The 25,139-nt window shown below is 42.6% G+C and overlaps 1 protein-coding gene across 3 annotated transcripts in view; it reads left to right on the top strand.

Moving 5' to 3' along the window:
* The window catches only part of LOC120986794 (Schwann cell myelin protein-like), an 87,238-nt gene that overhangs the window by 24,833 nt on the left and 37,266 nt on the right, over window positions 1-25,139 (top strand). For 2 of the 3 annotated variants that reach the window (XM_040415499.1, XM_040415500.1), the window contains exon 4: window positions 12,157-12,447. The exons of the other annotated variant lie outside the window; for it this stretch is intronic. In XM_040415499.1, the coding sequence (XP_040271433.1) occupies window positions 12,157-12,447 (291 nt within the window). The remainder of the gene's footprint in view (window positions 1-12,156; window positions 12,448-25,139) is intronic. 3 annotated transcript variants of the gene reach the window in all.

Raw genomic sequence — 25,139 nt, forward strand, 5'->3', positions numbered from 1 at the left:
TGGAACGAAGCAAATTTTATAAAAAAATTTGGCAAAGCGTCCAAATCAATTTTTTTTAAATTTCGCTTATCTCTTCTATCCAATATCCTTCGTCCTGAATGGCTGCCAGTCTGACTGTGGGCCATAGTGGGCATGCCCACCGGCCAGGGACCCACTCACGGCGATATCATCCTCTGACTTCATTTTCCCCATCTTTATTCCCTCAACATTGTACTGAATTTTGTATGTAAAATGGTGGGTCGCTCTTCATTCAAGGCAGGGTCCAGTTCTTGAATAAAAGAGAGTTCCAGAAGTACATCCACTTGATATTTATGGTATATCCCATCAAAATACCATAACAGTCCAGATGGGACAACTCCTTTAACTCCTTTTTCACCATAAACCTTTCTTTCGTTGTTTTTTCCTCCCTATCTTCTAAGAGCCATAACGTTTTTTTACCTTTTTTAAAAAAGAATCTGTTCACATTGCTGTATTAGGGTTTGCTTTTTGCAGGACCAGTTGTATTTTTTATATTGCTGAATTTAAATAGAAAAATTTAAAGAGGTATCCAGGACTTCCAGGACCATATCTTAGGTAACCAATATCCAATCAGTAGTGGTCCAACACCCAGAACCTCCAATGTTTAGCCAAAAGATCCAGAAATTATACAGTGAATGAAACCAGATAAAGAAGACTCCGCATTCTGACACCCACAACTTTTTATATTTCCATCTACAGAGATGTGTCAGGACTTGTTCTCTCCAGGGTGAGCTGTAGTTTTTTGGTCCCATTTTGGGGGTAAATGCAACTTTTTTATTTATTTTATTCAATTTTATTCAGGGTGAAGGTTGTCAAAAAACATCACTTTGGACATTATAATTTTCCCCCCTATTATGGTTAAACATTTTATTAGTTCACACTCTGGTGGTGGTAGTAGTACTCACAAATAAAAAAGTGACAATCCTTACATCAGCACTCCCTAGGACTGTGCCGTGACTGTTGGGCACACCCTTTCTTCCAACAGGGTACACCTTGCCCTTAGTGTTAAGTGTTGATCTGGGTTCAAATCATGAGAGTAGGTGCAATGGCTGGAGTATAGTGGAGTCAGTAACCAGGCCAGGTTGTAGTAATAAATAAGTTTAGTTTTACTAAAGTGCTGGATAGTAGAAGAATATCCAACGGTAACACAAGGCACAGTTCTAAAGTAGATCATAGTGCAATTCCTCCCCCAATAGCAACATATGGACAGTAATAATGGAAGTTGTAGTACTCCATCTTTCTGTCTCTCTAAAGCCTCTCTGCAGAACTATAGACATGCAATTAGGTTCTTGCTAGTTGTTCCCTGGATTGAGGGGGGGCTGGCTAAAGATTAGTGAATCGTTTCAAATTTCACAAAAAAATGTGTCCTCCAAATTAATCTGAAGTTTTTGCAAGTCGTTTCAGATTAATCGCATAAAACGTTGTGCAGCCCCATTTTACTGACAGAATTGGTGGGGGAAATAACAAAGGAGGAAGAAGAAGGGTGCTCTCATGACGCTGGGAGAAAGTAGGGGGAGAGCTTGCCCTGATTGGCTCAGAGACTAACAGGCAGCCTCGATCAGCCTATCAGGGGGCTGCAGGCAGGGAGGTGCCTGTGCAGAAGGCAAAGAACGTCATTCTGCGGTGTACTTGGCAGGAAGCTGTGCTGTGGCTCTCCCTCTGCAGACTGAAACACTCAGCTAGGGACAGTATAAGATTATAGGTAGAGAAAATGTGATAGGGGGGCAGTATAAGGGGATTATATAAAGAGACAATGTGCGGTACATTAAGGGGTGTACTGGTCACTATCAGGTGTGTTTTCTGGCAGACTACTGTAAGCTAAGCTTCTGGCAACTAGTTCTACATTTCAGAATCCTAATACACCTAGAAAAAGGGCCAAGATTGTACCTCATCGGCAGATGTAATTAAATGATAAACACCAAAGAAACACCCCAACACGTGTTTCGCGCCAGCTTCCTCAGGGGAAATGAATGAAGTGCAGAAAGGCTGAGATTTTTAACTCTGTTCCAACCAATAAGAAATACAGCTGATTTTCCCCTGAGAAAGCTGACGCGAAACATGTGTTGGGGTGTTTTTGGAGGAGCAAACTTCTTGGTCTGTATACTATTATGTATTATTTGCAGTGCCACTCTTTGGTTTATACTTTACTGTCTGTGCAACCTATGTTGTGGCTCCTCCATGTGGCTGATCTGTCGATATCATATAATATGTTTGTAAATTTTAACTTATATTTAATAAAATATTAATTTCTTTTCATATAAATCTGTGTATGCCGTGTGCTTGATATTTATTCCTGCCAAAAAACGTTTTTTTTTGTTTTTTTTTTGGGAAAAGTTTCTTTCACAACTGTGTAAATGAAAGCATACTGCATCACAGTGTCTTGTTGAAAAGGCATGTCTTGTATCAAAAATATTGCCAGTGTTAGTTAATTGTGTTAGGCTACTTTCACACTTGCGGCAGTGTGATCCGGCGGGTAGTTCCGTCGTCGGAACTGCACGCCGGATCCGCCGATCTGGATGTGACTGAAAGCATTTGTGAGACGCATCCGGATGCGGAGCCGTCTCACAAATTCATTGCAAGAACGGATCCGTCTCTCCGCTTGTCATGCGGACAGACAGATCCGTCTTGTATCTTTTTTCACATTTTTACTGGAAGGACGGATCCGGCATGCGCAGACCGGAAGGACGGATCCGGCATGCCGGTATTTTGAATCCCGGATCCGGCACTAATACATTCCTATGGGAAAAAATGCCGGCATTCTGGCTAGTCTTCAGTTTTTTTCGCCGGAGATAAAACCGTAGCATGCCTGATCAGTCAAAATGACTGAACTGAAGACATCCTGATGCCTCTCCATTCAGAATGCATAGGGATATGCCTGATCAGTTCTTTTCCGGTATAGAGCCCCTGTGACGGAACTCTATGCCGGAAAAGAAAACCGCTAGTGTGAAAGTAGCCTTACTCTGTGAAAAAAGCATTTAATAATTGTACCACATTTCACATCTGTAACACTAATTACAACTGTGTTAGTGAAGGCATCACTACATCTAGTTAAACAGACATTTATCATCACTGCCCAAAAATTGCATTGTCACACCCAAATGTTACTGAAGGGCTGGTATTACTACATCAGCATGTCTAAACAGGTTTGAATGCATAATTGCATTATTACCATTGTAAATTCTCAATACCAGTGTGTGGTGTGTTTGTGGAAGGCTGAGTTCATATCACCATTTAGCTTTCCGTTCTTCTGATCCATGAGAAGAAGAGAAAGAGAGATAAAAAAACAGGATTCTGAAAATAAAAAGGTTTCTGTTGCATCAGTTGTCATCCGTTTGAGCCATTTCCGTCTGAGATCCGCTTTTTAGATGGAAAAAATGTCCTGCATGCAGTACTTTTTTTTCCCGTCTAAAAAACGGATCTTAGATGAAATGGCTCAAACAGATGACAACAGATGCAACAGGATCATTTTTTTTTTTACAGGATCCTGGATACAGGGCAGGTCTTTGTTTTCTGTCCTGCATAATGGAAACCAGACTGTCACGCCCTGCCCTGTGAGAGGCCTGAGAAGATCTGACAGACAGTCAGTGAGAGGCCTGACAGTTCTGCTTCTCTTTGTTGTGGTTTTGGGCAGGATCCCACCTTCCCACAGGTTCTGCTTATTAGCTATTTAGTGGTGCTATTTATACCCGCCTCTCACTATAGCCATTGCGGTTTATATTTTCTTCTGGATCTCCTAGCTGGTGTTTGGTGGATCTCCTGCTCCCCGTCCGTCTTAAGCTAACTCCTACTCTTTCCCTTTTGTTGTGTGTTCTGGCTAGGCCTCAGGAAGATGCCGGTTCCTGCACCCTGCGCTAGGAACCGGTTGTCTTATCTCCAGCAACCTAACTAAGGTTTGCTTCAGTTTCAGCTCGGCTTAGGTTCCAGTGCATGAGCACTTCCACCCTAAGAATTTGCTCATGTTGTCAGCAGTCAGGGAAAGGCTCAGGGATTGTCAGGTGGTGACCTTTCCCTGTTCCCTAGCTTTGGGGCCTAGCCTGGTATTTTGTTGCTTTTATTGTATTTGGTTTGCTTCCCTTCCCTCACCTACCTTGACATTATAAACTGCCCATACCGTCATTTTATTTTTTACTGCTCTGTGCAAAATGGAAGCTGTTGATGCACTGGTGGATCGCTTGCAGGAATTATCTTGGGAGGTAGCTGACCTCTGTAATTCTGTGGTACTATGTCAGAGATTCCTGGCGTTTGGCTCCGCTGGTGGGAACCAGGCCAGCCGTGAACCTAAGGTCGCTCTCCCAGATAGGTTTTCTGGGGAAAGTGATAACTTTGTTTTCCTTTCAGGGAATCTTGTAGATTGTATTTTTCGTCTACGTCCGATCTCATCTGGAGACAAAAATCAAAGAGTGGGGATTATCATTTCTCTGCTAAAAGGTGATGCTCAGTCTTGGGCCTTTTCTCTGCCGATCAGTTCTCAGTCCCTCCGATCGGTGGATGAATTTTTCAGAGCCCTGGGCCTGATTTATGATAAACCAGACCGGGTCTCTCTGGCTGAATCTAAGCTGTGTAGCTTGAGTCAGGGAGAACGTTCTGCTGAGTCATATTGTGCTGAATTTAGAAGATGGGCAACTGACTCGGAGTGGAATGACCCAGCTCTCCGTAGTCAAGTCTGTCCGGGCTGTCTGAGAGACTAAAAGACGCCCTTGCCTTTATGAAAACCCTGCTTCTTTGGAGGCAGCCATGTGCCTATCCGTACAGATTGATAGACGCCTGAGGGAGAGGTGCAAGGTTCCCCTCAACCAGGATGCACTATCATGTGGGCAAATTGTTCCTCCTGTCCATCGGGGCACAGTGACACTTGAACCAGTGCCTGGGGATGAACCTATGCAGTTTAATTCAGGTCTCTTCTTGCACTGGTAATGGGAACTCTAGAGGTCAGAGAAGATTCTGTTTCTTCTGTGGTAAAGATGGACATTTCATTAATGTGTGTCCTTTTAGGAAGCTTCAAAGTGGAAAAGAAAAAAAATGGGTTCTTTCCAATAAAACAAGTTCTATTACCCTTGGTAGTGTGAATGGGGAGTCATAAAAGGTATATTTGTATTCTACCTGCAGTACCCAATTTCTCCTGCCTGCCATGGTGGCGCTAGACACTGAAAATATTGAGTTAGAAGTTTTTGTAGACAGTGGTGCAGGGGTTAACCTTGTTGATTATCAATTTGTTCAGAGTCATGGTTTTATAACAAGCGCATTAAGCAAAGGGATATCAGTATTTGCTATTGATTCTGCTCCTCTCTCGCAAAAGTATCTAACTCATATTGTGCAGGATATTCATTTGAGAGTGGGTGATTCTCATGTTGAGTCCATTTCTTGTTTTGTTCTGAAAGGTTTGCCTGCTTCTCTGGTACTGGGTTTACCATGGTTGATCAAACATAACCCTACCATTGATTGGCAAACTAGACAAATCAGTAATTGGAGTGATTTGTGTATGGACAACTGTCTGGCTAATCTATTTCTTTGGTTTCCACTAAGATGTTCCCTTTGTTTCTTTCTGATTTTGCTGACGTTTTCTCTGAGGGTGGAGATCAGGAGTTAGCCCCCACACAGAGAGTTTGATTGTCCGATCAATCTTATTCCCGGAGCTCAATTGCCAAAATCTCGACTATATTATCTTTCCTAACCCGAAAGAGTAGCTATGTGGGAGTATATTACCGAAAGTTTGTCAAAAGGGCATATTAGGCCATCTAAGTCACCTATGGCAGCTGTCTTCTTTTTTGTAAAAAAAAAGACGGGACCCTTAGACCATGTCTAGATTTCCGGGAACTGAATCTCATTACTGTCCGTGATCCTTATCCTCTTCCCTTGATCCCGGATTTATTTGATCAGATTGTCGGAGCCAAGGTGTTTTCTAAGTTGGATTTAAGAGGAGCTTATAATCTAATAAGAATCAGGGAAGGGGATGAATGGAAGACAGCCTTCAATACCTCTGAGGGACACTTCGAGAGTCTTCCAGCACATTATCAATGACATTTTTCATCATTTGGTGGGGAGGTTAGTTGTTATTTACCTCAATGACATACTAATTTACTCACTCGATATGGAGACTCATCAGGATCATTTAAAACAAGTATTATCAATCTTTCGAGAGAATAAATTGTATGCTAAGTTGGAGAAATGTGTGTTTGCTGTCCAGGAGCTGTAGTTTCTGGGTTACTTACTTTCTGCCTCAGGTTTTCGCATGGATCCTGAAAAGGTCCGTGCGATACTGGAATGGGATCGGCCGGAGAATCAGAAAGCTCTGATGCGGTTTTTGGGTTTTACTAATTACTACAGAAAATTTATCCTGAATTATTCCATTATTGTCAAGCCTTTTACTGATATGCCTAGAAAGGGTGTGGACTTCTCAGTCTGGTCGGAAGAAGCATTACTTCCCATTCTGATGCAACTCGAGGTGTCTCAACTCTTCATTGTGGAGGTTGACGTGTCAGAAGTGGGAGTCGGAGCAGTTTTGTCGCAGGGTCCCTCTCCTAGCAAATGGCGTCCGTGTGCTTTTTTTCAAAGAAACTTTCTGCTGCCGAAAGAAATTATGATGTTGGGAATAGAGAGTTGTTGGCCATCAAATTGGCCTTTGAAGAATGGCGTCATTGGCTAGAAGGAGCGATTCATCAGATTATGGTAATTACTGCCCATAAGAATCTGGCTCACCTGCAATCAGCAAAGCGTCTGAACCCTAGGCAGGCCAGATGGTCATTGTTTTTTTAACAGATTTAATTTTGTGGTCACCTATCGCCCTGGGGTCAAAAACGTCAAAGTGGATGCTTTGTCATGTAGCTTTCCTGGGGGGGGTGATTCGGAGGATCCCAATCTGATTTTGGCTGATGGGGTGGTTGTATCCGCTCTTTATCCTGAACTGGAGGCAGAAGTGTTGGGGGCTCAAGGTGAGGCACCTGATTCCTGTCCTTCAGGGAAGTTGTTTGTTCCTTCTGAACTTCGACACAAGGTGTTTAAGGAACATCATGATACTGTCCTTGTGGGACACCCTGGGAGTAGATCCACAGTGGATCTTATTTCCCAGAGATTCTGGTGGCCAGGTTTGCGTAAATTTGTTGAGGGCTATGTAGCAGCTTGTGAGACCTGTGCACGTGCTAAGGTGGCTCACACTCGGCCTTCAGGATCTCTTCTTCCTTTGTTCATCCCGTCTCGTTCTTGGACGTATTTGTCCATGGACTTCATCACTGATTTACCGAGTTCCTCTGGGAAAACTGTGATTTTGGTGGTGGTGGACCGCTTCAGTAAAATGGCACACTTTGTACCATTGTCGGGTCTGCCCGAATGCTAAAAATCTCGCTCAGGTGTTTGTTGATAACATTGTGAAATTACACAGCATCCCCTCTGATGTTGTCTGATAGGGGAACGCAATTTGTTTCCAGGTTTTCGAAGGCGTTTTGTACTCGTCTGGGTATTCAGTTGTCTTTCTCTTCAGCTTTCCATCCTCAGTCGAATGGACAAACAGAACGCACTAACCAGAACCTGGAGACTTATTTGAGGTGTTTTGTCGCCGAGAATCAGGAAGAGTGGTCTTCATTTTTGTCCTTGGCTGAGTTTGCCTTGAATAACCGTAGACAGGAGTCCACTGATAAGTCGCCATTTTTTGGCGCATATGGTACTTTTTCTGGGACTGAATCTTCTGGTATACCTGAAGAGGAGAGATTCTCTTCTTCGTTGTCTTCTATCTGGCGGAAGATTCAAACTAATTTGAAAAAAATGGGTGAAAGATATAAACGGATGGCTGACAAGAGACGTATGACTGGTCCGGACCTGTGTGTGGGTGATTTGGTGTGGTTGTCCACTAAGAACATTAAGTTGAAAGTGCCTTCTTGGAAGATGGGCCCAAGATTTATTGGTCCTTACAAAATCTCGGCCATTGTTAATCTGGTTGCGTTTCGTCTGGAACTTCCGCAGACCTGGAAGATCCATAATGTGCTTCACAGGTCTTTGTTGAAGAAGTATGTTGAACCTGCTGAACCATCTTCTTTGCCACCTCCCCCTGTCTTGGTAGATGGTAATCTGGAGTTTCAGATCTCCAGAATACTCAACTCGCGTGTTCTTCGAGGCTCCCTTCAGTACCTTGTGCATTGGAGGGGATACGGAAAGAATGTGGGTTCCTGCGACTGTTGTCAATGCTAGTCACCTTGTGAAAGCCTTTCACAGGGCACACCCGGATAAGGTTAGTCCTGGGTGCCCAGAGGTCACCCGTAGAAGGGGGGGTACTGTCGCGCCCTGCCCTGTCAAAGGCCTGAGAAGATCTGAAAGACTTGCTACATGTGAGTCTATCTGACTGTTCTGTTTCTCTTTGTTGTGGTTTTGGGCAGGATCCCACCTTTCCACAGGTTCTGCTCATTAGCTATTTAGTGGTGCTATTTATACTCGCCTCTCACTATAGCCCTTGCGGTTTATATTTGCTTCTGGAGTTCTCAGCTGGTGTTTGGTGGATCTCCTGCTCCCCGTCAGTCTTGAGCTAAGTCCTACTCCTTCCCTTTTGTTGTGTGTTCTGGCTAGGCCTCAGGAAGACGCTGGTTCCTGCACCCTGCGCTAGGAACCGGTTTTCATATCTCCAGCTCCCTAGCTGAGGGTTTTAGTAACATAGTACATAACATAGTAACATAGTAACATAGTACATAAGGCCGAAAAAAGACATTTGTCCATCCTGTTCGGCCTGTCATCCTGCAAGTTGATCCAGAGGAAGGCAAAAAAAAACTGAGGTAGAAGCCAATTTTCCTCACTTTAGGGGGAATAAAAAATTCCTTCCCGACTCCAATCAGGCAATCAGAATAACTCCCTGGATCAACGACCCCTCTCTAGTAGCTATATCCTATAATATTATTACACTCCAGAAATACATCCAGGCCCCTCTTGAACTCTTTTATTGTACTCACCATTACCACCTCCTCAGGCAGAGAGTTCCATAGTCTCACTGCTCTTACCGTAAAGAACCCTCTTCTATGTTTGTGTACAAACCTTCTTTCCTCCAGACGCAGAGGATGTCCCCTCGTCACAGTCACAGTCCTGGGGATAAATAGATGTTGGGAGAGATCTCTGTACTGACCCCTGAAATATTTATACAAAGTAATTAGATCTCCCCTCAGTCATCTTTTTTCTAACGTGAATAACCCTAATTTTGATAATATTTCAGGGTACTGTAGTTGCCCCATTCCAGTTATTACTTTAGTTTCCCTCCTCTGGACCCTCTCCAGCTCTGCTATGTCTGCCTTGTTCACTGGAGCCCAGAACTGTACACAGTACTCCATGTGTGGTCTGACTAATGATTTGTAAAGTAGTAGGAATATGTTCTCATCACGGGCATCTATGCCCCTTTTGATGCAACCCATTATCCTATTGGCCTTGGCAGCAGCTGCCTGACACTGGTTTTTGCAGCTTAGTTTGCGGTTTATTAAAATTCCTAGATCCTTTTCCATGTCAGTGTTACCGAGTGTTTTACCATTTAGTATGTACGGGTGACTTGCATTATTCCTTCCCATGTGCATAACTTTACATTTGTCAGTGTTAAACCTCATCTGCCACTTATCTGCCCAAGCCTCCAGTCTATCCAGACCCCTCTGTAGTAGTATACTGTCCTCTGTAGTATATATACAGTATACTGTCCTCTGTAGTATATATACAGTATACTGTCCTCTGTAGTATATACACAGTATACTGTCCTCTGTAGTATATATACAGTATACTGTCCTCTGTAGTATATATAGTATACTGTCCTCTGTAGTATATATACAGTATACTCTCCTCTGTAGTATATATACAGTATACTGTCCTCTATAGTATATATATACAGTATACTGTCCTCTTCAGTGTTAATTACTTTACACAGTTTAGTGTCATCTGCAAAAATTGATATTTTACTATGCAAGCCTTCTACAAGATCATTAATAATTATATTGAAGAGAATAATGCCCAATACTGACCCCTGAGGTACTCCACTAGTGACAGTGACCCAATCTGAGTATGTACCGTTAATAACCACCCTCTGTTTTCTATCATTGAGCCAGTTACTTACCCACATACAGACGTTTTCTCCCAGTCCGAGCATTCTCATTTTATATACCTAGGCTTAGGTTCCAGCTCATGAGCACTTCCACCCTAAGGATTTGCTCATGTTGTCAGCAGTCAGGGAAGGTGGTGACCTTTCCCTGTTCTCTAGCTTTGGGGCCTAGCCTGGTGTTTTTTTGCTTTTTGTATTTGGTTTGCTTCCCTTCCGTCACCTACCGTGACACAGACAGATCCGTTATGCTTGCCCATTGACTTCTATTGTGACGGATCAAAAAGGAATGCCTCTTAAAGGCTTCCGTTTTGCATTCCGTCCTGGAATTCCGTTATATTCCTTTATAAACGGAACCTATTACGGAATGCCATAATGTAAGTACTAACCCACCCTAACTGATGCAACAGGATTTTTTTTTTTTCCCTCTTCTTCTGATGGATCAGAAGAACGGAAAGCTAAATGGTGATGTGAAACTAAGTATAGTACAGCAGCACTACATACAGATGTAGCAGAGTTAACCAACACAATTAGTGAGTTATCACTAGTGTTGATCGCGAGTATTTTAATCGCAAATTTTTATCGCGAATATTGGCACTTCGAGAATTTGCGAATATTTAGAATATAGTGCTATATCTTCGTAATCGAGAATATTCTAGATTTTTCTTATCGGTGCCCATGATCCCTCACTGCTTCTTGTTTGTGGGCCAATGAGAAGGCTGCAATATCTTTGACTTTAGGAGTAGTGTTGATCGCAAATTTTCGTATCTCAAATTTATTATCGCTAATTTGTATCACAAATTTTCCTATTGCCAATTTTCACAATCAAGAAAATAATGACTGGAGATCACCAATTCCCGAATTCTTGAATATATGACGAATATTCGCACAAATATTTGTGAAATATCGCGAATTCGAATATTGCACCTGCCGCTCATCACTGGTTATCACATCTACTTAACGTGTTATGACTGTTAACTCTGCTGCATCTGTATCTATAGAATTTTTTTTTACTACTGCTACACAAAAAAAATCTAACAAACAATTTATTTTTGTGTTGCCATATTCTGAGAACCCTAACTATTTTGTTTTTCAACCAACTGAGTTTACAGAGTTTTTTTTTGTTGTTGGAATAATTGGCCTTTTCATGGGTACCTATTTGAGATACACACAACTTCTTACTTTTTTTGACATAAAAAACATTTTAGTTTTTGTTACATGTTTTTGTCCCACTAGGAGACGTCTAATTAACTGAGCATTGGTATAACTCATTACATTTCCTTTCTTCTAAGTTGCAGTGTTTTATACTCGTCAGTATTATATTGACAGCTCGCCTATTATACACTGCCTCTAGCAGGACTCAATTGGCTTCCATACAAAATTTGTCTGGAGCCCATTTTTAGACTATAGCTACCTATAGGCACCTGGACGATCATGTTGAGGCGGTAGGATAAGATCAGTCACTGTGACAAATCCTTTATTTGTCATTGTCGTTATTGATAGCTGCATCTAGGAGGTTAAAGAGCAAAGATAGAAGTCATGTCTGGGCTCAGCCATTGTAGCGGCACCTCAGCTGTCACAGCCTGGCTCCCACAGTGATAGTGGTAATGGCCCGCACAATCACCATGCCATATGTGCAGGGTTGCCAACCATCCAGAAATTTCTGGACAGTCTGTAAAAATAGGCAATCTTTTTTCCTCTGGTGGAAAAAAAAATATGTCCGTGATTTTTTGAGGATGTTGGTACTTGCCTATGCTATTTTGGTGGTATTTATAATCATTTTACTGTGACAGTGAATGCTGGTAATGAGTTATTATCAGTATATGGAGCTATAGACCTGGATCTGCTATAATCTTTATCATTCATTATGGTTTTACAATTTATACGTAAAAAATGTTGACTGTCTGTGATTTTGGGATAAGTTGTCTAGAAAAAAGAAAAATTCTGGTTGGTAACCCTACACTGACCAAAATGAGTCAACCGACTTAATTCCCTGACATACATGTACGTCAAAAAAACACAAGGGGAAGTTAAACTAAAAACAATAAATGTGTTCAAATTTTGATGTAGTCATTTATCATCCAATTTTTCAGATTCTCCAAGAATTTTTGGCTTTTATGTTCTTACATTTCTAAGAGAACGAAAAGCCACCATTATGCAATGTGCTGCAGATCACACGTGCGGCTCCAGTCCTCCTTCTCTAAAATGGAACAAACCTGGGCGGATTACGAAGAAGTCCGTGGAGATTTCTGCAGGATCCTGGAGAGAAGAGTCAGAGCTTACTTATATTCCTTCATATGTGGATGATGGGACCCGTGTTCAGTGCACTGTTATATATCCCAATGGGCAAAAAATTAAGAGATCAGACAAACTGAACATTGAATGTACGTATTATACCGGGCTAAGTACATTTTCAATTATGTTCAAAAATTAAAGGGGAATTCCAGTTTGTATCAACAGCCTTTAAAATAATGATTTATGAAGGTAGCAATCATTTAGTGATTTATTTATTTTGCCTTTATTGCTCTTATCTTTCATTCTGGATTGTGGTCACAGGGCCAAGTCCACTCTGCTGTTTATTATATCCTGAGATGCCAGGTCCATGGGTGGGATATTGATATGGAAATGCTTATGTAACTAGCTGGGTGGGAGGAGCTATACACTATCTGGGCGTTGTTAGGGGCGGTGCTAAAGCTGTAACAGAGAAAAGAGAAGTGCATCATGGGTTTTATTGGATACAGCAACAAGAAATGCTACATATAGGATGGAAACAAACCAGGGTGATTAGATACATGGAGAAAATGCGTAAGGAGAGTCCAAACTGGAGAAAAAAACATGGTGAAGATGTACAAAAGGTAAGCAAGTACATGGGCATATCTCCTGAAAAGCACAGTAATCTTGTAAAACCCCTTTAAGGCTACTTTCACACTAGCATTTCTATTTTCCGGTATTAAGATCCGTCATAGGGTCTCAATACCGGGGAAAAAAAATGCTTCCGTTTTGTCCCCTTTCATTGTTATTGGGGACAAAATGTAACTGAACAAAATGCATTCTGTTCCATTTGGTTGCATTCCCATACTGGAGAGCAAACCGCAGCATGCTGCAGTTTTCTTTCCGTCATGGGATGCGGAGCAAGACGCATCCGTCATGACCCACAATGCAGGTCAATGGGGACGGATCCATTTTCTCTGACACAATAGAAAACAGATCCTTCCCCCATTGACTTTCAATGGAGTTCATGACAGATCCGTCTTGGCTATGTTAAATATAATACAACCGGATCTGTGGCAGATGGTTGTATTATCAGTAACAGAAGCGTTTTTGCTGAGCCCCGCCGGATTCAGCAAAAACGCCAGTGTCAAAGTAGCCTAAGGCATACAGGTGAAACTCGAAAAATTAGAATATTGTGCAAAGTTCATTTATTTTAGTAATGCAACTTAAAAGGTGAAACTAACATATGAGATATTTCAAGCCTTTATTTATGGCTTATAGCTTATGAAACCCCAAATTCACAATTTTGAGGTACCCTTTGCTCAGGGGGTATGGATTAATTTGCTGACTAGTGTGACACTTTGAGCCTAGAATATTGAACCTTTTCACAAAATTCTAATGTTAAGCTGCATTAATGCAATTCCTTTTAATTTGCATTACTGAAATAAATTGGACTTTTGCACGATATTCTAAATTTTCCAGTTTCACCTGTAAAAGTGTTGAGATGAGCAGTAGATGACTGGAAGATCATGGAGCCTTCTGTTAAAAAATGCTTCTGTTGGAAAAAAGCATCCTACAAGATTTTTGCTGCTAATAATTAAATATACATCACAGAAAACCATCCACTGCATATTACTGTAAATGCGAAACTCCAAATTTTACCAACAGCCATTTTTCAATCTAAGATTTTGTGGACTTCTAAGTAGAGATTAGCAAATTTATTTGAAAATTCGAAAATTCAACTAATTTTTTTTTAAAAGTTCGAGAGAATTCAACGTTTTCATTGATTCACTTCATTTTTTTTTTTCAAGAAAAAGAGACTGGCTTGCGATTGGGTACATTTTTCTTTTACCTGAATGGTATCAGATGACCAAACTGAATTTTAAGAAATTTGCTCCATTTCTAAATAAGTATATCTGAAATAATTCCCGTATAGAGCTCTACATACATTGAAAAGATGCAAAAAATTTTCAACCAGATTAACATTTCAGAAAAATTCCGACCACAACAGATAGGGCCTATCTTACACCTAGCCCTACTTAGGGCGGGTTCGCATCAGCGTTAGTAATTCCGTTATAGTGTACTGTTCTAGGACGGAATGCAAAACAGAAACCTTTAAGAGGCATTCCATTTTGCTCTGTCCTGATACATTTCTATGGGCACAAATGACGGTTCCATTTTTTTTTTCCCGTTATGTATGACAGAAAAAAAGTCCTGTCGACAGGACTTTTTTTTTCTGTCATACATAATGGAAAAAAACACATGTGACGGTGTCTTTTTAAACACGGTTGTATGTTAACACCGTCAAATAATAGCTATGTTTGTCAGTGTCACTCAGACATCATTTACTATTGCTGTCTCTGTGTTCCAGAGCTTGGGCAGAGGAAAAATTTATAACAACGAAAAGAAAATATATAATACGTTTTACTAAAAAATTATGAGTCCTAAGAGGCTAGAGCGGGTTATATGCCAACTTTCAGGGCTACTGGAGGAACTTTTTCAAAAATTTGTCGAACCGGACCTGAAACGATTCTTGACTAATTGGCTCATCTCTAGTAGAAAGGGTGGAAAATTTTGCACATATTGGTTATAGTCTCTTTCCTTCTGAAATACTGGGGAAATGGATCATTACAGGTATTGTTCTGATGAAGAACATACCTGAATTAAAAAGTTGTTTGGAGAAGGAAAACATATAGAGAATTACAGCAAATTACAGACAGCTCAGCTAAAAAGATTTTAAATACAGTAGTTTGAAGTGGCAACGAAAACCTGTAAGACGCAGAAGGAAGCAAGGAACTACCGTTTAAATGGATTAAAGAATAACCAAAATCGCAAAGGCTCAGCCAATGATCAGCTCCAGAAAGACGAAAGAAGATCTGAAATTCTGAGTGAAGCGACAATCAGAAGATGATGAAGTAAAGCCAAGCTACCAGTAAGAACTCCCAGCAAAGTATCGTTTTTGAAAAACGACGTACTGAAGAGGTTAAAATTTGCCAAGGAACAAATTAAATGGCCCAGAAGAGATGGAGCAACATTTTGTGGACTGATGAAAGCAAAATTGTTCTTTTTGTGTGGTGCAAAAATCAGGATACAGTATGGGGATGCTTCTCATACCATGGTGATGGGCCTATTTATTGCATTTAAGGAATCATGAATCGTTTTTAATGTATCAACCAGAAACTAGAGATGGCCTTGCTTTTCGCCCGGGGGTTGTTTTGCGGCGAACTTTGCGCGTTCCCGATTCAACGAAGACGCATACATATGGCGATGTCCACCCCCCGCCATATTCTTTTGCATTGCGCTGAACTTTGACCCATGACACATCCATCAGGTGGGACAGGACAGCCAATTGAGACGTCTCAGCATATGGACACATCCCCACCCTATAAAAAGAACCCAATCTGGCAGCCATTTTACATTGTGTCTTTTGCCAGTGTAGGGAGAGGTTGCTTTGTGGAGCAGAGACAGGCTGTTAGGGACACGAAATGTTAGCTAATAGGGCCGCAAAAGTCCTTTTAAGGATTGGTATAGGTGTGCTATCGATAGGTGTGATATACTAAGGGGTGTGATATACTTATAATATACCTTCTAACATAGAAAGTATATTATAGTGCATTTGTATGTGCAGCAGTTGTGTGCGGTTCTGCACATACAAACACTATTGGAACAATTAATTGCAACGGGTGTGATATACCTGTTTCCACTAAATATTGATTGAGGCCTACGATATACCTGCTTCCACAAAATACTGATTAAGGGGTTTTATATCCCTGCTTCCAAAAATACTGATTGAGGGCTGCGATATACCTGCTTCCACAAAATACTGATTAAGGGGTTTGATATACACGCTTCCACAAAATACTGATTAAGGGGTTTGATATACCTGCTTCCACAAAATACTGATTGAGGGCTGAAACATACCTGCTTCCACAAAATACTGATTAAGGGGTTTGATACCCCTGCTTCCACAAAATACTGATTGAGGGCTGCAATATACATGCTTCCACAAAATACTGATTAAGGGGTTTGATATACCTGCTTCCACAAAATACTGATTGAGGGCTGCAACATACCTGCTTCCACAAAATACTGATTAAGGGGTTTGATATACCTGTTTCCACAAAATACGGATTGAGGGCTGCAACATACCTGCTTCCACAAAATACTGATTAAGGGGTTTGATATACCTGCTTCCACAAATAATTATTGAAGGCTGCGACATACCTGCTTCCACAAAATACTAATTAAGGGGTTTGATATACCTGCTTCCACAAAATACTGATTGAGGCCAGCGATATACTGCTTCCACAAAATACTGATTGAGGGCTGCGATATACCTGCTTCCACAAAATACTGATTGAGGGCTGCAATATACCTGCTTCCACAAAATACTGATGCAGCATCTAGGGCCTTTCAAAAAAGGTGTGTATATGTAATGACAGATCATGTGACACTTAGATTGCACACAGGTTGACATCATTTCACTCGCTCCACCGCTTCTAATTTAGTGCAAATGTGGGCCTTCATGCTCAAGTGTTTGAAGAGGGACCCACGTATAAAAAGCATAAAGGGCAAAGACCAGTACTGGGTGGCAACGTACTTAGATCCCAGGTACAAACACAAAACGGCGGACATGTTACCAGCCTCACAGAGGGCTGTCAGAATGCAGTATTTGCAGTATGTGTTCGTCACTTCGAATATGAGATCATTCTTGCATCCAACCCATCGACAGCCGTCCTCCGGATCCAGCCTTAGGGAACGCCTAGACCGACAGTTGTCCAACTACATCGGGTTAACGGCCGTTGTGGACGCTCTGAGAAGCGAGGAACCCCTGGACTACTGGGTGTGCAGGCTTGACCTTTGGCCAGAGCTGGCACAATTTGCCATGGAACTCTTGGCTTGCCCCTCGTCGAGTGTCCTGTCCGAAATGATATTCAGCACAGCAGGGAAGATCGTGACTGATAAGCGCACTCACCTAGCTCACGACAGTGTGGACTACCTCACACTTCTAAAAATGAATGAGACATGAATCTCAGGGGGAATCAACACCTGTGATGACCACGTGTAATTGAATTTTCTCATGTCAGCCCACACATATCTGCCACTACCCAGAACAAAGAATTTTCCTTTTCTTATGTATATACAGCGGCATAAAAGGCCTTTTCTGTCAGGTGAATGCCTAATTTTTGGCGCCTCTACTCCAGTGGCCTACAGTAAAAAAAAATTTGAGTGACCGCCTAATTTACCTCCAGCCACATCATCACAAGTTATTTTCTGTCAGGTGAATTGCTAATTTTTGGGGCCTGTACTCCAGTGCATAAATCACTGCAAAGGGTGCACCACAATGATATGCAACTGACAATACTGGCTAATCCCTCAGGCTGATGGTAAAAACGGAGACTTTAGCCAATGTATTCCAGTCAGGAACACAACGGAACCCTTTTGCACCACTGTCAAGGGGTCCTACCACTAGACTACCTATGGTGTATGAACACGGTCTGAAAGGTGCTAAGATCCAACTCGCAGCCAAGCTCCCACATACCTCCATAGTGAGATCACTCATGCAGTGGGAGAAGGGATAAGGCTGCAAGCCCCACCTATAACAGGCCATGTGACACAGGCTACCAGGTGCACTCGAATGTTACCAGCATTACGCAATGACATATTCCATACATATAAAGAAAAATCACAATAATGTTGGCAGCAGACCACATGCACCACCACCTTTGTGGTGCACGTGGTCCACTGCCGATATCCTCCGATGTAGGCATTTTTGCTGGGGATTGCTGCTAGTAACGGATCACATGCAGAGAAATTGCTCCCTCGGTTATAAACACACTACATTGTTTGGGGTTTTTGACCATTTCCTCCCATTTAGACCACATTATTTTAGTGATTTGTTTGTACTCCAGTAGCCTACAGTAAAATTTGTATCCAGTGACTGCCTAATGTACCTCCAGCCACATCATCACAAGTTCTTTTCTGTCAAGTTCATGCCTAATTTTTGGGGCCTGTACTCCAATGGCCTACAGTAAAATATTTATCCAGTGACCGTCTAATGTACCTTCAGGCAAATAATCACAATGTCACGTGCCGGTGGTGCCAGGGGTACCTCCAGGATGCAATGCGAGCAAGGTGTGGACATGGCATCGCAAAGAAAGAGCATTCCCCCTCCGGGGAACACATGGAACCCTCTTTTGAAGGTGAACCTGGAGCCAACTGGAGCCGACTAGGAGCACAGCATTCATGACATGAACATAGCATAGAAACATGAACAGGCCAAGTGAGGTACAAGACATGGAACGGAACAGATGACAACAATGCAGAACCAGGCGGCCCATACCGAGATGTAGATGGCAGGACAAAGGCAAAGGCAAAACCTGGCAAAGCAAAACATAGAAAGACATGACAGAGACAAAAGGGCATGACAACCACCGGGCATGGACAAGGATAGACATGAACAAAGACATAGCAGGGTACAGACACTCTCAAGGCATGGCAAGGCATGGCATGACATGGAATGGACAGGAAGAGCAGAAACATAGCAGGGTACTGGACAGTCTGAATTAACAGTACTGACCCCCAGAATGCACACAAGAACAGGAACAGACTGAATTAACAGAACTGACCACAAGCTATGCAGACTGAGCCCTGAACCTCCACGCCCAAAGATAGAAGTAGCAGCTTAACGAGCGCACCTGAAAGGACACACCCAGGAACCGAAGAGGGAGATTAACCCCATCAGAACCAAGCAGGGAGGTACCTAATCAAGTCAGGGGTAAACAAGAAACTGCAGGAATGAAGCTGCGATACAGGACATTGCCCCTAGCAACCAGCAAGCAGGGAATGCCGCAGCCAGAGCGCAAGGCCACAACAGACCTATATGCCCACAGGGAGACGATACTGCCTGAGAGGGGGCACAAACCACGTCACGGCGAACCACATTGTGACACACAAGTTTTTTTTCTGTCAGATGAATGCCTAATTGTTGGGGCCCGTACTCCCGTGGCCTAAAATAAAAAATTTCTAGGCTCCAGCAGGGCACATTTTTGAGAGTTTCCCTTTTAAGATGCATAAAAATGGCCCCTGATTAAAATACATATTTTTTATGGGAATTATTGCCAATTATCCCTCTCTAGTATGTCACTGTCCATGTTGTGCACTTCTAGTAAGTATTTAGTGGCTGCAAATATGACCTGAAGGTTTTTAAGGTTCGCCTGCCATTAAAGTCAATGGGGCCCGCCGCGAACGTGCGGTTCGCGAACATATGATCGCGAACACGCGTCGGCCGATGTTCGTCACTTACTACCAGAAACCCAGCAGAAAATTAACGACATCTTAGTTACAGATAAACAGGATTGAGGTAATAGAGCAGCCAGCAAAATCTGATGACCCCTATCCCGTAGAAAACCTGTAGAGAGACATCAAAAATGGGGTTTATGAGGCAAAGCCCAAAAATGCAGAGGGACTGGGGATTCTAGTCCAATCATCCTGGACTGGAATACCTGTTTAAAGGGGCTAGAAGTTGTTCGAAGACCTGCAGCACAGATGTCAAGCAGTTCTCAGAAGCAATGGTTATCTCACACATTTTTTTTTTCAGTTTATACATTAAATGTTTGAGTTTTTACTGAAAAATGCAGGAGCTGCTGTTTTTTAACAGCCTAATATTTCACTATTACTGTCAATAACAGATTATCGCACACTGGATACATTGTGCAATTTGGAATTGAATGCGTCCTATCTCCAGTGCATTTGAATTTATGGAAATAAAAGTTATTATAATGATTTTTCACTATAGGCCGGTAAGTGTAACATCTGTTGTGGGTAAACTGTTTGAAGGTTTTCAGAGAGATGCTATCTTAGAGCATCTTAACAGAAATAAGCAAATAACGCCATATCAACATGGCTTCGTGAGGGATCGGTCATGTCAGACTAATTTAATCAGTTTCTATGAGGAGGTAAGTTCTAGACTTGACAGCAGCGAATCAATGGATGTCGTATATCTGGACTTCTCCGAAGCATTTGACACTGTACCGCATAGAAGGTTAGTATATAAAATGAGAATGCTCGGACTGGGAGAAAACGTCTGTATGTGGGTAAGTAACTGGCTGAGTGATAGAAAACAGAGGGTGGTTATTAACGGTACACACTCAGATTGGGTCACTGTCACTAGTGGGGTACCTCAGGGGTCAGTATTGGAGGGGTCACTGTCACTAGTGGAGTACCTCAGGGGTCAGTATTGGGCCCTATTCTCTTCAATATATTTATTAATGATCTTGTAGAAGGCTTGCATAGTAAAATATCAATTTTCACAGATGACACTAAACTGTGTAAAGTAATTAACACTGAAGAGGACAGTATACTGTATATATACTACAGAGGACAGTATACTGTATATATACTACAGAGGACAGTATACTGTATATACACTACAGAGGACAGTATACTGTATATATACTACAGAGGACAGTATACTGTATATATACTACAGAGGACAGTATACTGTATATACACTACAGAGGACAGTATACTGTATATATACTACAGAGGACAGTATACTGTATATATACTACAGAGGACAGTATACTGTATATATACTACAGAGGACAGTATACTGTATATACACTACAGAGGACAGTATACTGTATATACACTACAGAGGACAGTATACTGTATATATACTACAGAGGACAGTATACTGTATATATACTACAGAGGACAGTATACTGTATATACACTACAGAGGACAGTATACTGTATATATACTACAGAGGACAGTATACTGTATATATACTACAGAGGACAGTATAGTGTATATACACTACAGAGGACAGTATACTGTATATATACTACAGAGGACAGTATACTGTATATATACTACAGAGGACAGTATACTGTATATACACTACAGAGGACAGTATACTGTATACATACTACAGAGGACAGTATACTGTATATATACTACAGAGGACAGTATACTATATATACACTACAGAGGACAGTATACTGTATATATACTACAGAAGACAGTATACTGTGTATATACTACAGAGGACAGTATACTGTATATATACTACAGAGGACAGTATACTGTATATATACTACAGAGGACAGTATACTATATATATACACTACAGAGGACAGTATATTGTATATATACACTACAGAGGACAGTATACTATATATATATACTACAGAGGACAGTATACTGTATATATACTACAGAGGACAGTATACTATATATATATATACTACAGAGGACAGTATACTGTATATATACTACAGAGGACAGTATACTATATATATATATACTACAGAGGACAGTATACTGTATATATACTACAGAGGACAGTATACTGTATATATATACTACAGAGGACAATATACTGTATATATACTACAGAGGACAGTATACTGTATATACACTACAGAGGACAGTATATTGTATATACACTACAGAGGACAGTATATTGTATATATATTACAGAGGACAGTGTACTGTATATATACTACAGAGGACAGTATACTGTATATATACTACAGAGGACAGTATACTGTATATACACTACAGAGGACAGTATACTGTATATATATATACTACAGAGGACAGTGTACTGTATATATACTACAGAGGACAGTATACTGTATATATACTACAGAGGACAGTATACTGTATATACACTACAGAGGACAGTATACAGTATATATACTACAGAGGACAATATACTGTATATATACTACAGAGGACAGTATACTGTATATATACTACAGAGGACAGTATACTATATATATACACTACAGAGGACAGTATACTGTATATATACTACAGAGGACAGTATACTGTATATATACTACAGAGGACAGTATACTGTGTATATATATACTACAGAGGACAGTATACTGTATATATACTACAGAGGACAGTATACTGTATATATAATACAGAGGACAGTATACTGTATATATAATACAGAGGACAGTATACTACTACAGATGGATCTGGATAGATTGCAGGCTTGGGCAGATAAGTGGCAGATGAGGTTTAACACTGACAAATGTAAAGTTATGCACATGGGAAGGAATAATGCAAGTCACCCGTACATACTAAATGATAAAACACTCGGTAACACTGACATGGAAAAGGATCTAGGAATTTTAATAAACAGCAAACTAAGCTGCAAAAACCAGTGTCAGGCAGCTGCTGCCAAGGCCAATAAGATAATGGGTTGCATTAAAGGGGCATAGATGCCCGTGATGAGAACATATTCCTACCACTTTACACATCACTAGTCAGACCACACATGGAGTACTGTGTACACTTCTGGGCTCCTGTGAACAAGGCAGACATAGCAGAGTTGGAGAGGGTCCAGAGGAGGGCAACTAAAGTAATAACTGGAATTTTGAAAGATTATTGTAACGGATCACCTGGCACCCCGACCGGGTACCTCCGTTGAATGAATGCTCCTAGTGCTTTCCGAGGACTCCAAGCACTCCACTTGACACCGTACGCACTGCAGACCCCACGAACTGCCGAAGCTTGGTTGAGGTCTTACCGTCTCCTACCCACCCTGGACCTACGACAAGGCTCCAGGCTCCAGTGGGTGGACCTCTCCTAAAACCAGAGATCAGGAACAGCCCTTAAAAGAGCTAGTAGTTATAGCCAGGGGAGTATACACGTATAGCAATCCCCACACACATGAGACGAGGCTCTATGTTGAAGGTGAAACAGGAACTGACTGTACTTCACGTACAGCCTCTTTTATTCACAAACCAAAAACATAGTACTGCCCACAGGGGTTTGAAATACAACCAATCAGTAATTAACAACACATACAATGTAACTACAGCAACCAATCGTTCACGCCCCCAGAGGACCAGAATGAAGACTGGGACATAGGACAACATATCCCCACAATGCATCATGGTCTCCTCCCCTCTGTCTGGAGACAACCTGAGGAGCAATCCAATTATCTCTCAGAACAAAGGGAGATCGCCAATACACATGTAGATACAACAGGACAGACATCACCATTTAAACACACAATGGGACAATGGCACAATAGAAACACACCCAGCATTTTCCTCCCAAGCTGACAAGTTACAATTATTATAGATTGTTACAATTTTGTGAGTTTACATTGGCCATACATATAACTTACATTAATTCAAACAGTATAACGTGGGGACAAACCTATCCAAAATTCACTTGAATCGGTTCAGGGGTTTAAAAGTTAGTATATGGCCCATAATCCTGGGGCAAAAAGCCAGCAGCCAGTCCTCTCCAAAACCCAGTGGCGAGGTCGGTTTCGCCACACATCTCCCCCTCCCAGGGAAGACTAACCAGATACCTGACCTCACGGTCAGTACCTGAGTTAGTCTGGCAGTCCAACCACAACCCAATACTGGACCTGTTGAATCTTGGGGCCTGGCTCTGTTCTGTATGTCCCCAGCTGTTGAGTGGGCATCTGCTACTCCTCGCTTCCTTGTGGTTCTCCAGCTTGGAACTGTAGGTACTTGGTGGGCAGAGGCCGACTGCGCTCTGCCCAGATGCCAGCTCTTCCGCTGGGGTAGCCTGTGGGAAGTCCGGCTCTGGAGAAGAGGATAGGGGAGGGCAGAGGCCGACTGCGCTCTGCCCAGATGCCAGCGCTTCCGCTGGGGTAGCCTGTGGGAAGTCCGGCTCTGGAGAAGAGGATAGGGGAGGGCAGAGGCCGACTGTGCTCTGCCCAGATGCCAGCGCTTCCACTGGGGTAGCCTGTGGAAAGTCAGCCTCTGGAGAAGAGGATAGGGGAGGGCAGAGGCTGACTGCGCTCTGCCCAGATGCCAGCTCTTCCGCTGGGATGTGGTCAGGGAATCCTATCCCCAGGACCTTGTTGCAGATCGGCTGTGGAGAGGAGGAATCGCTTACCTCCTCCTCCTGGCATTCCTGCAGTGTTGGTGGGGGATCTGAACCGGCCGTCCAGCATCCCGGTAGGCCTGGTGCAGAGACCGCGGTCCCATCTGCACCATCGGAGTTAGGGGTGCTGTCCCCCTCCTCCTCCTGGTATCCCTGCGGAGATGGCTGGAGATCTGGACCGACCGTCCAGCATCTCTGTAGGACTGGTAGAGAGACCTCGGTCCCATCTCCACCTGCCATCTGTGGGTCCTCCCAGGACCAGTCTGTGAGGTCCCTCAACATTTGCGAGTAAGGACCACCTGCGTCCACACCTGGCAACTCCGGCTGCTGTTGAGGGTCTGGGCCAGCTGCCCAGCATCCCGGTGGAGAGACCTCGGTCCCGTCTCCCCCTGCCTGTTGTGGTTCCTCACAGGACCAGTTTATGAGGACTTCTACCTCTGTAGCTGGTACTGAAGCAGGGGATACTTCAGTCGGGTCTTCCCAGCTGTAGGGTTGTAGGTCTGGGACTGCCACCCAGCTCTCTGGCAGTGTATATTGGGACCGAATTGAGCTGAAGAAGTATTGGTAGTCCTGCTCCAGCTCCCACTCCTTTGTCACTAGAGATGCCAGGTCTTGTCTCACCTCTCTCGCTGTAGCCCAATCATGCATAGCCTCCCTGTAGTCATAGATATCCCAGAACCGGGACGCTCCAGCATCTCCGAACTCCGGTTCTGCGAAGGCCTCAAACAACAGGCCAGGGCCATCAGAATTCTCACCCTCGGGTCTGTCGTGCTCAGCCATCCAGGGGGAGTGCCGAATCACATACCACCAGAGTGCCTGGTAGGCGTCATCTAGCCAAAGCTCCTTCCATACCAGGCTCTCCAGTTCTGTCACCCACTCATTCAGGGGCTTCTCTCCCAGAAGGGGCATTCGCAGGGCCACTCGCATCCGCAACTGCTGTTCCTCACTGGGGAGACACTCGCCCCGCCGCCG

Source organism: Bufo bufo, chromosome 1 (genome assembly GCF_905171765.1).
Source record: "Bufo bufo chromosome 1, aBufBuf1.1, whole genome shotgun sequence".
In the NCBI taxonomy this organism is placed as follows: Eukaryota; Metazoa; Chordata; class Amphibia; order Anura; family Bufonidae; genus Bufo; species Bufo bufo.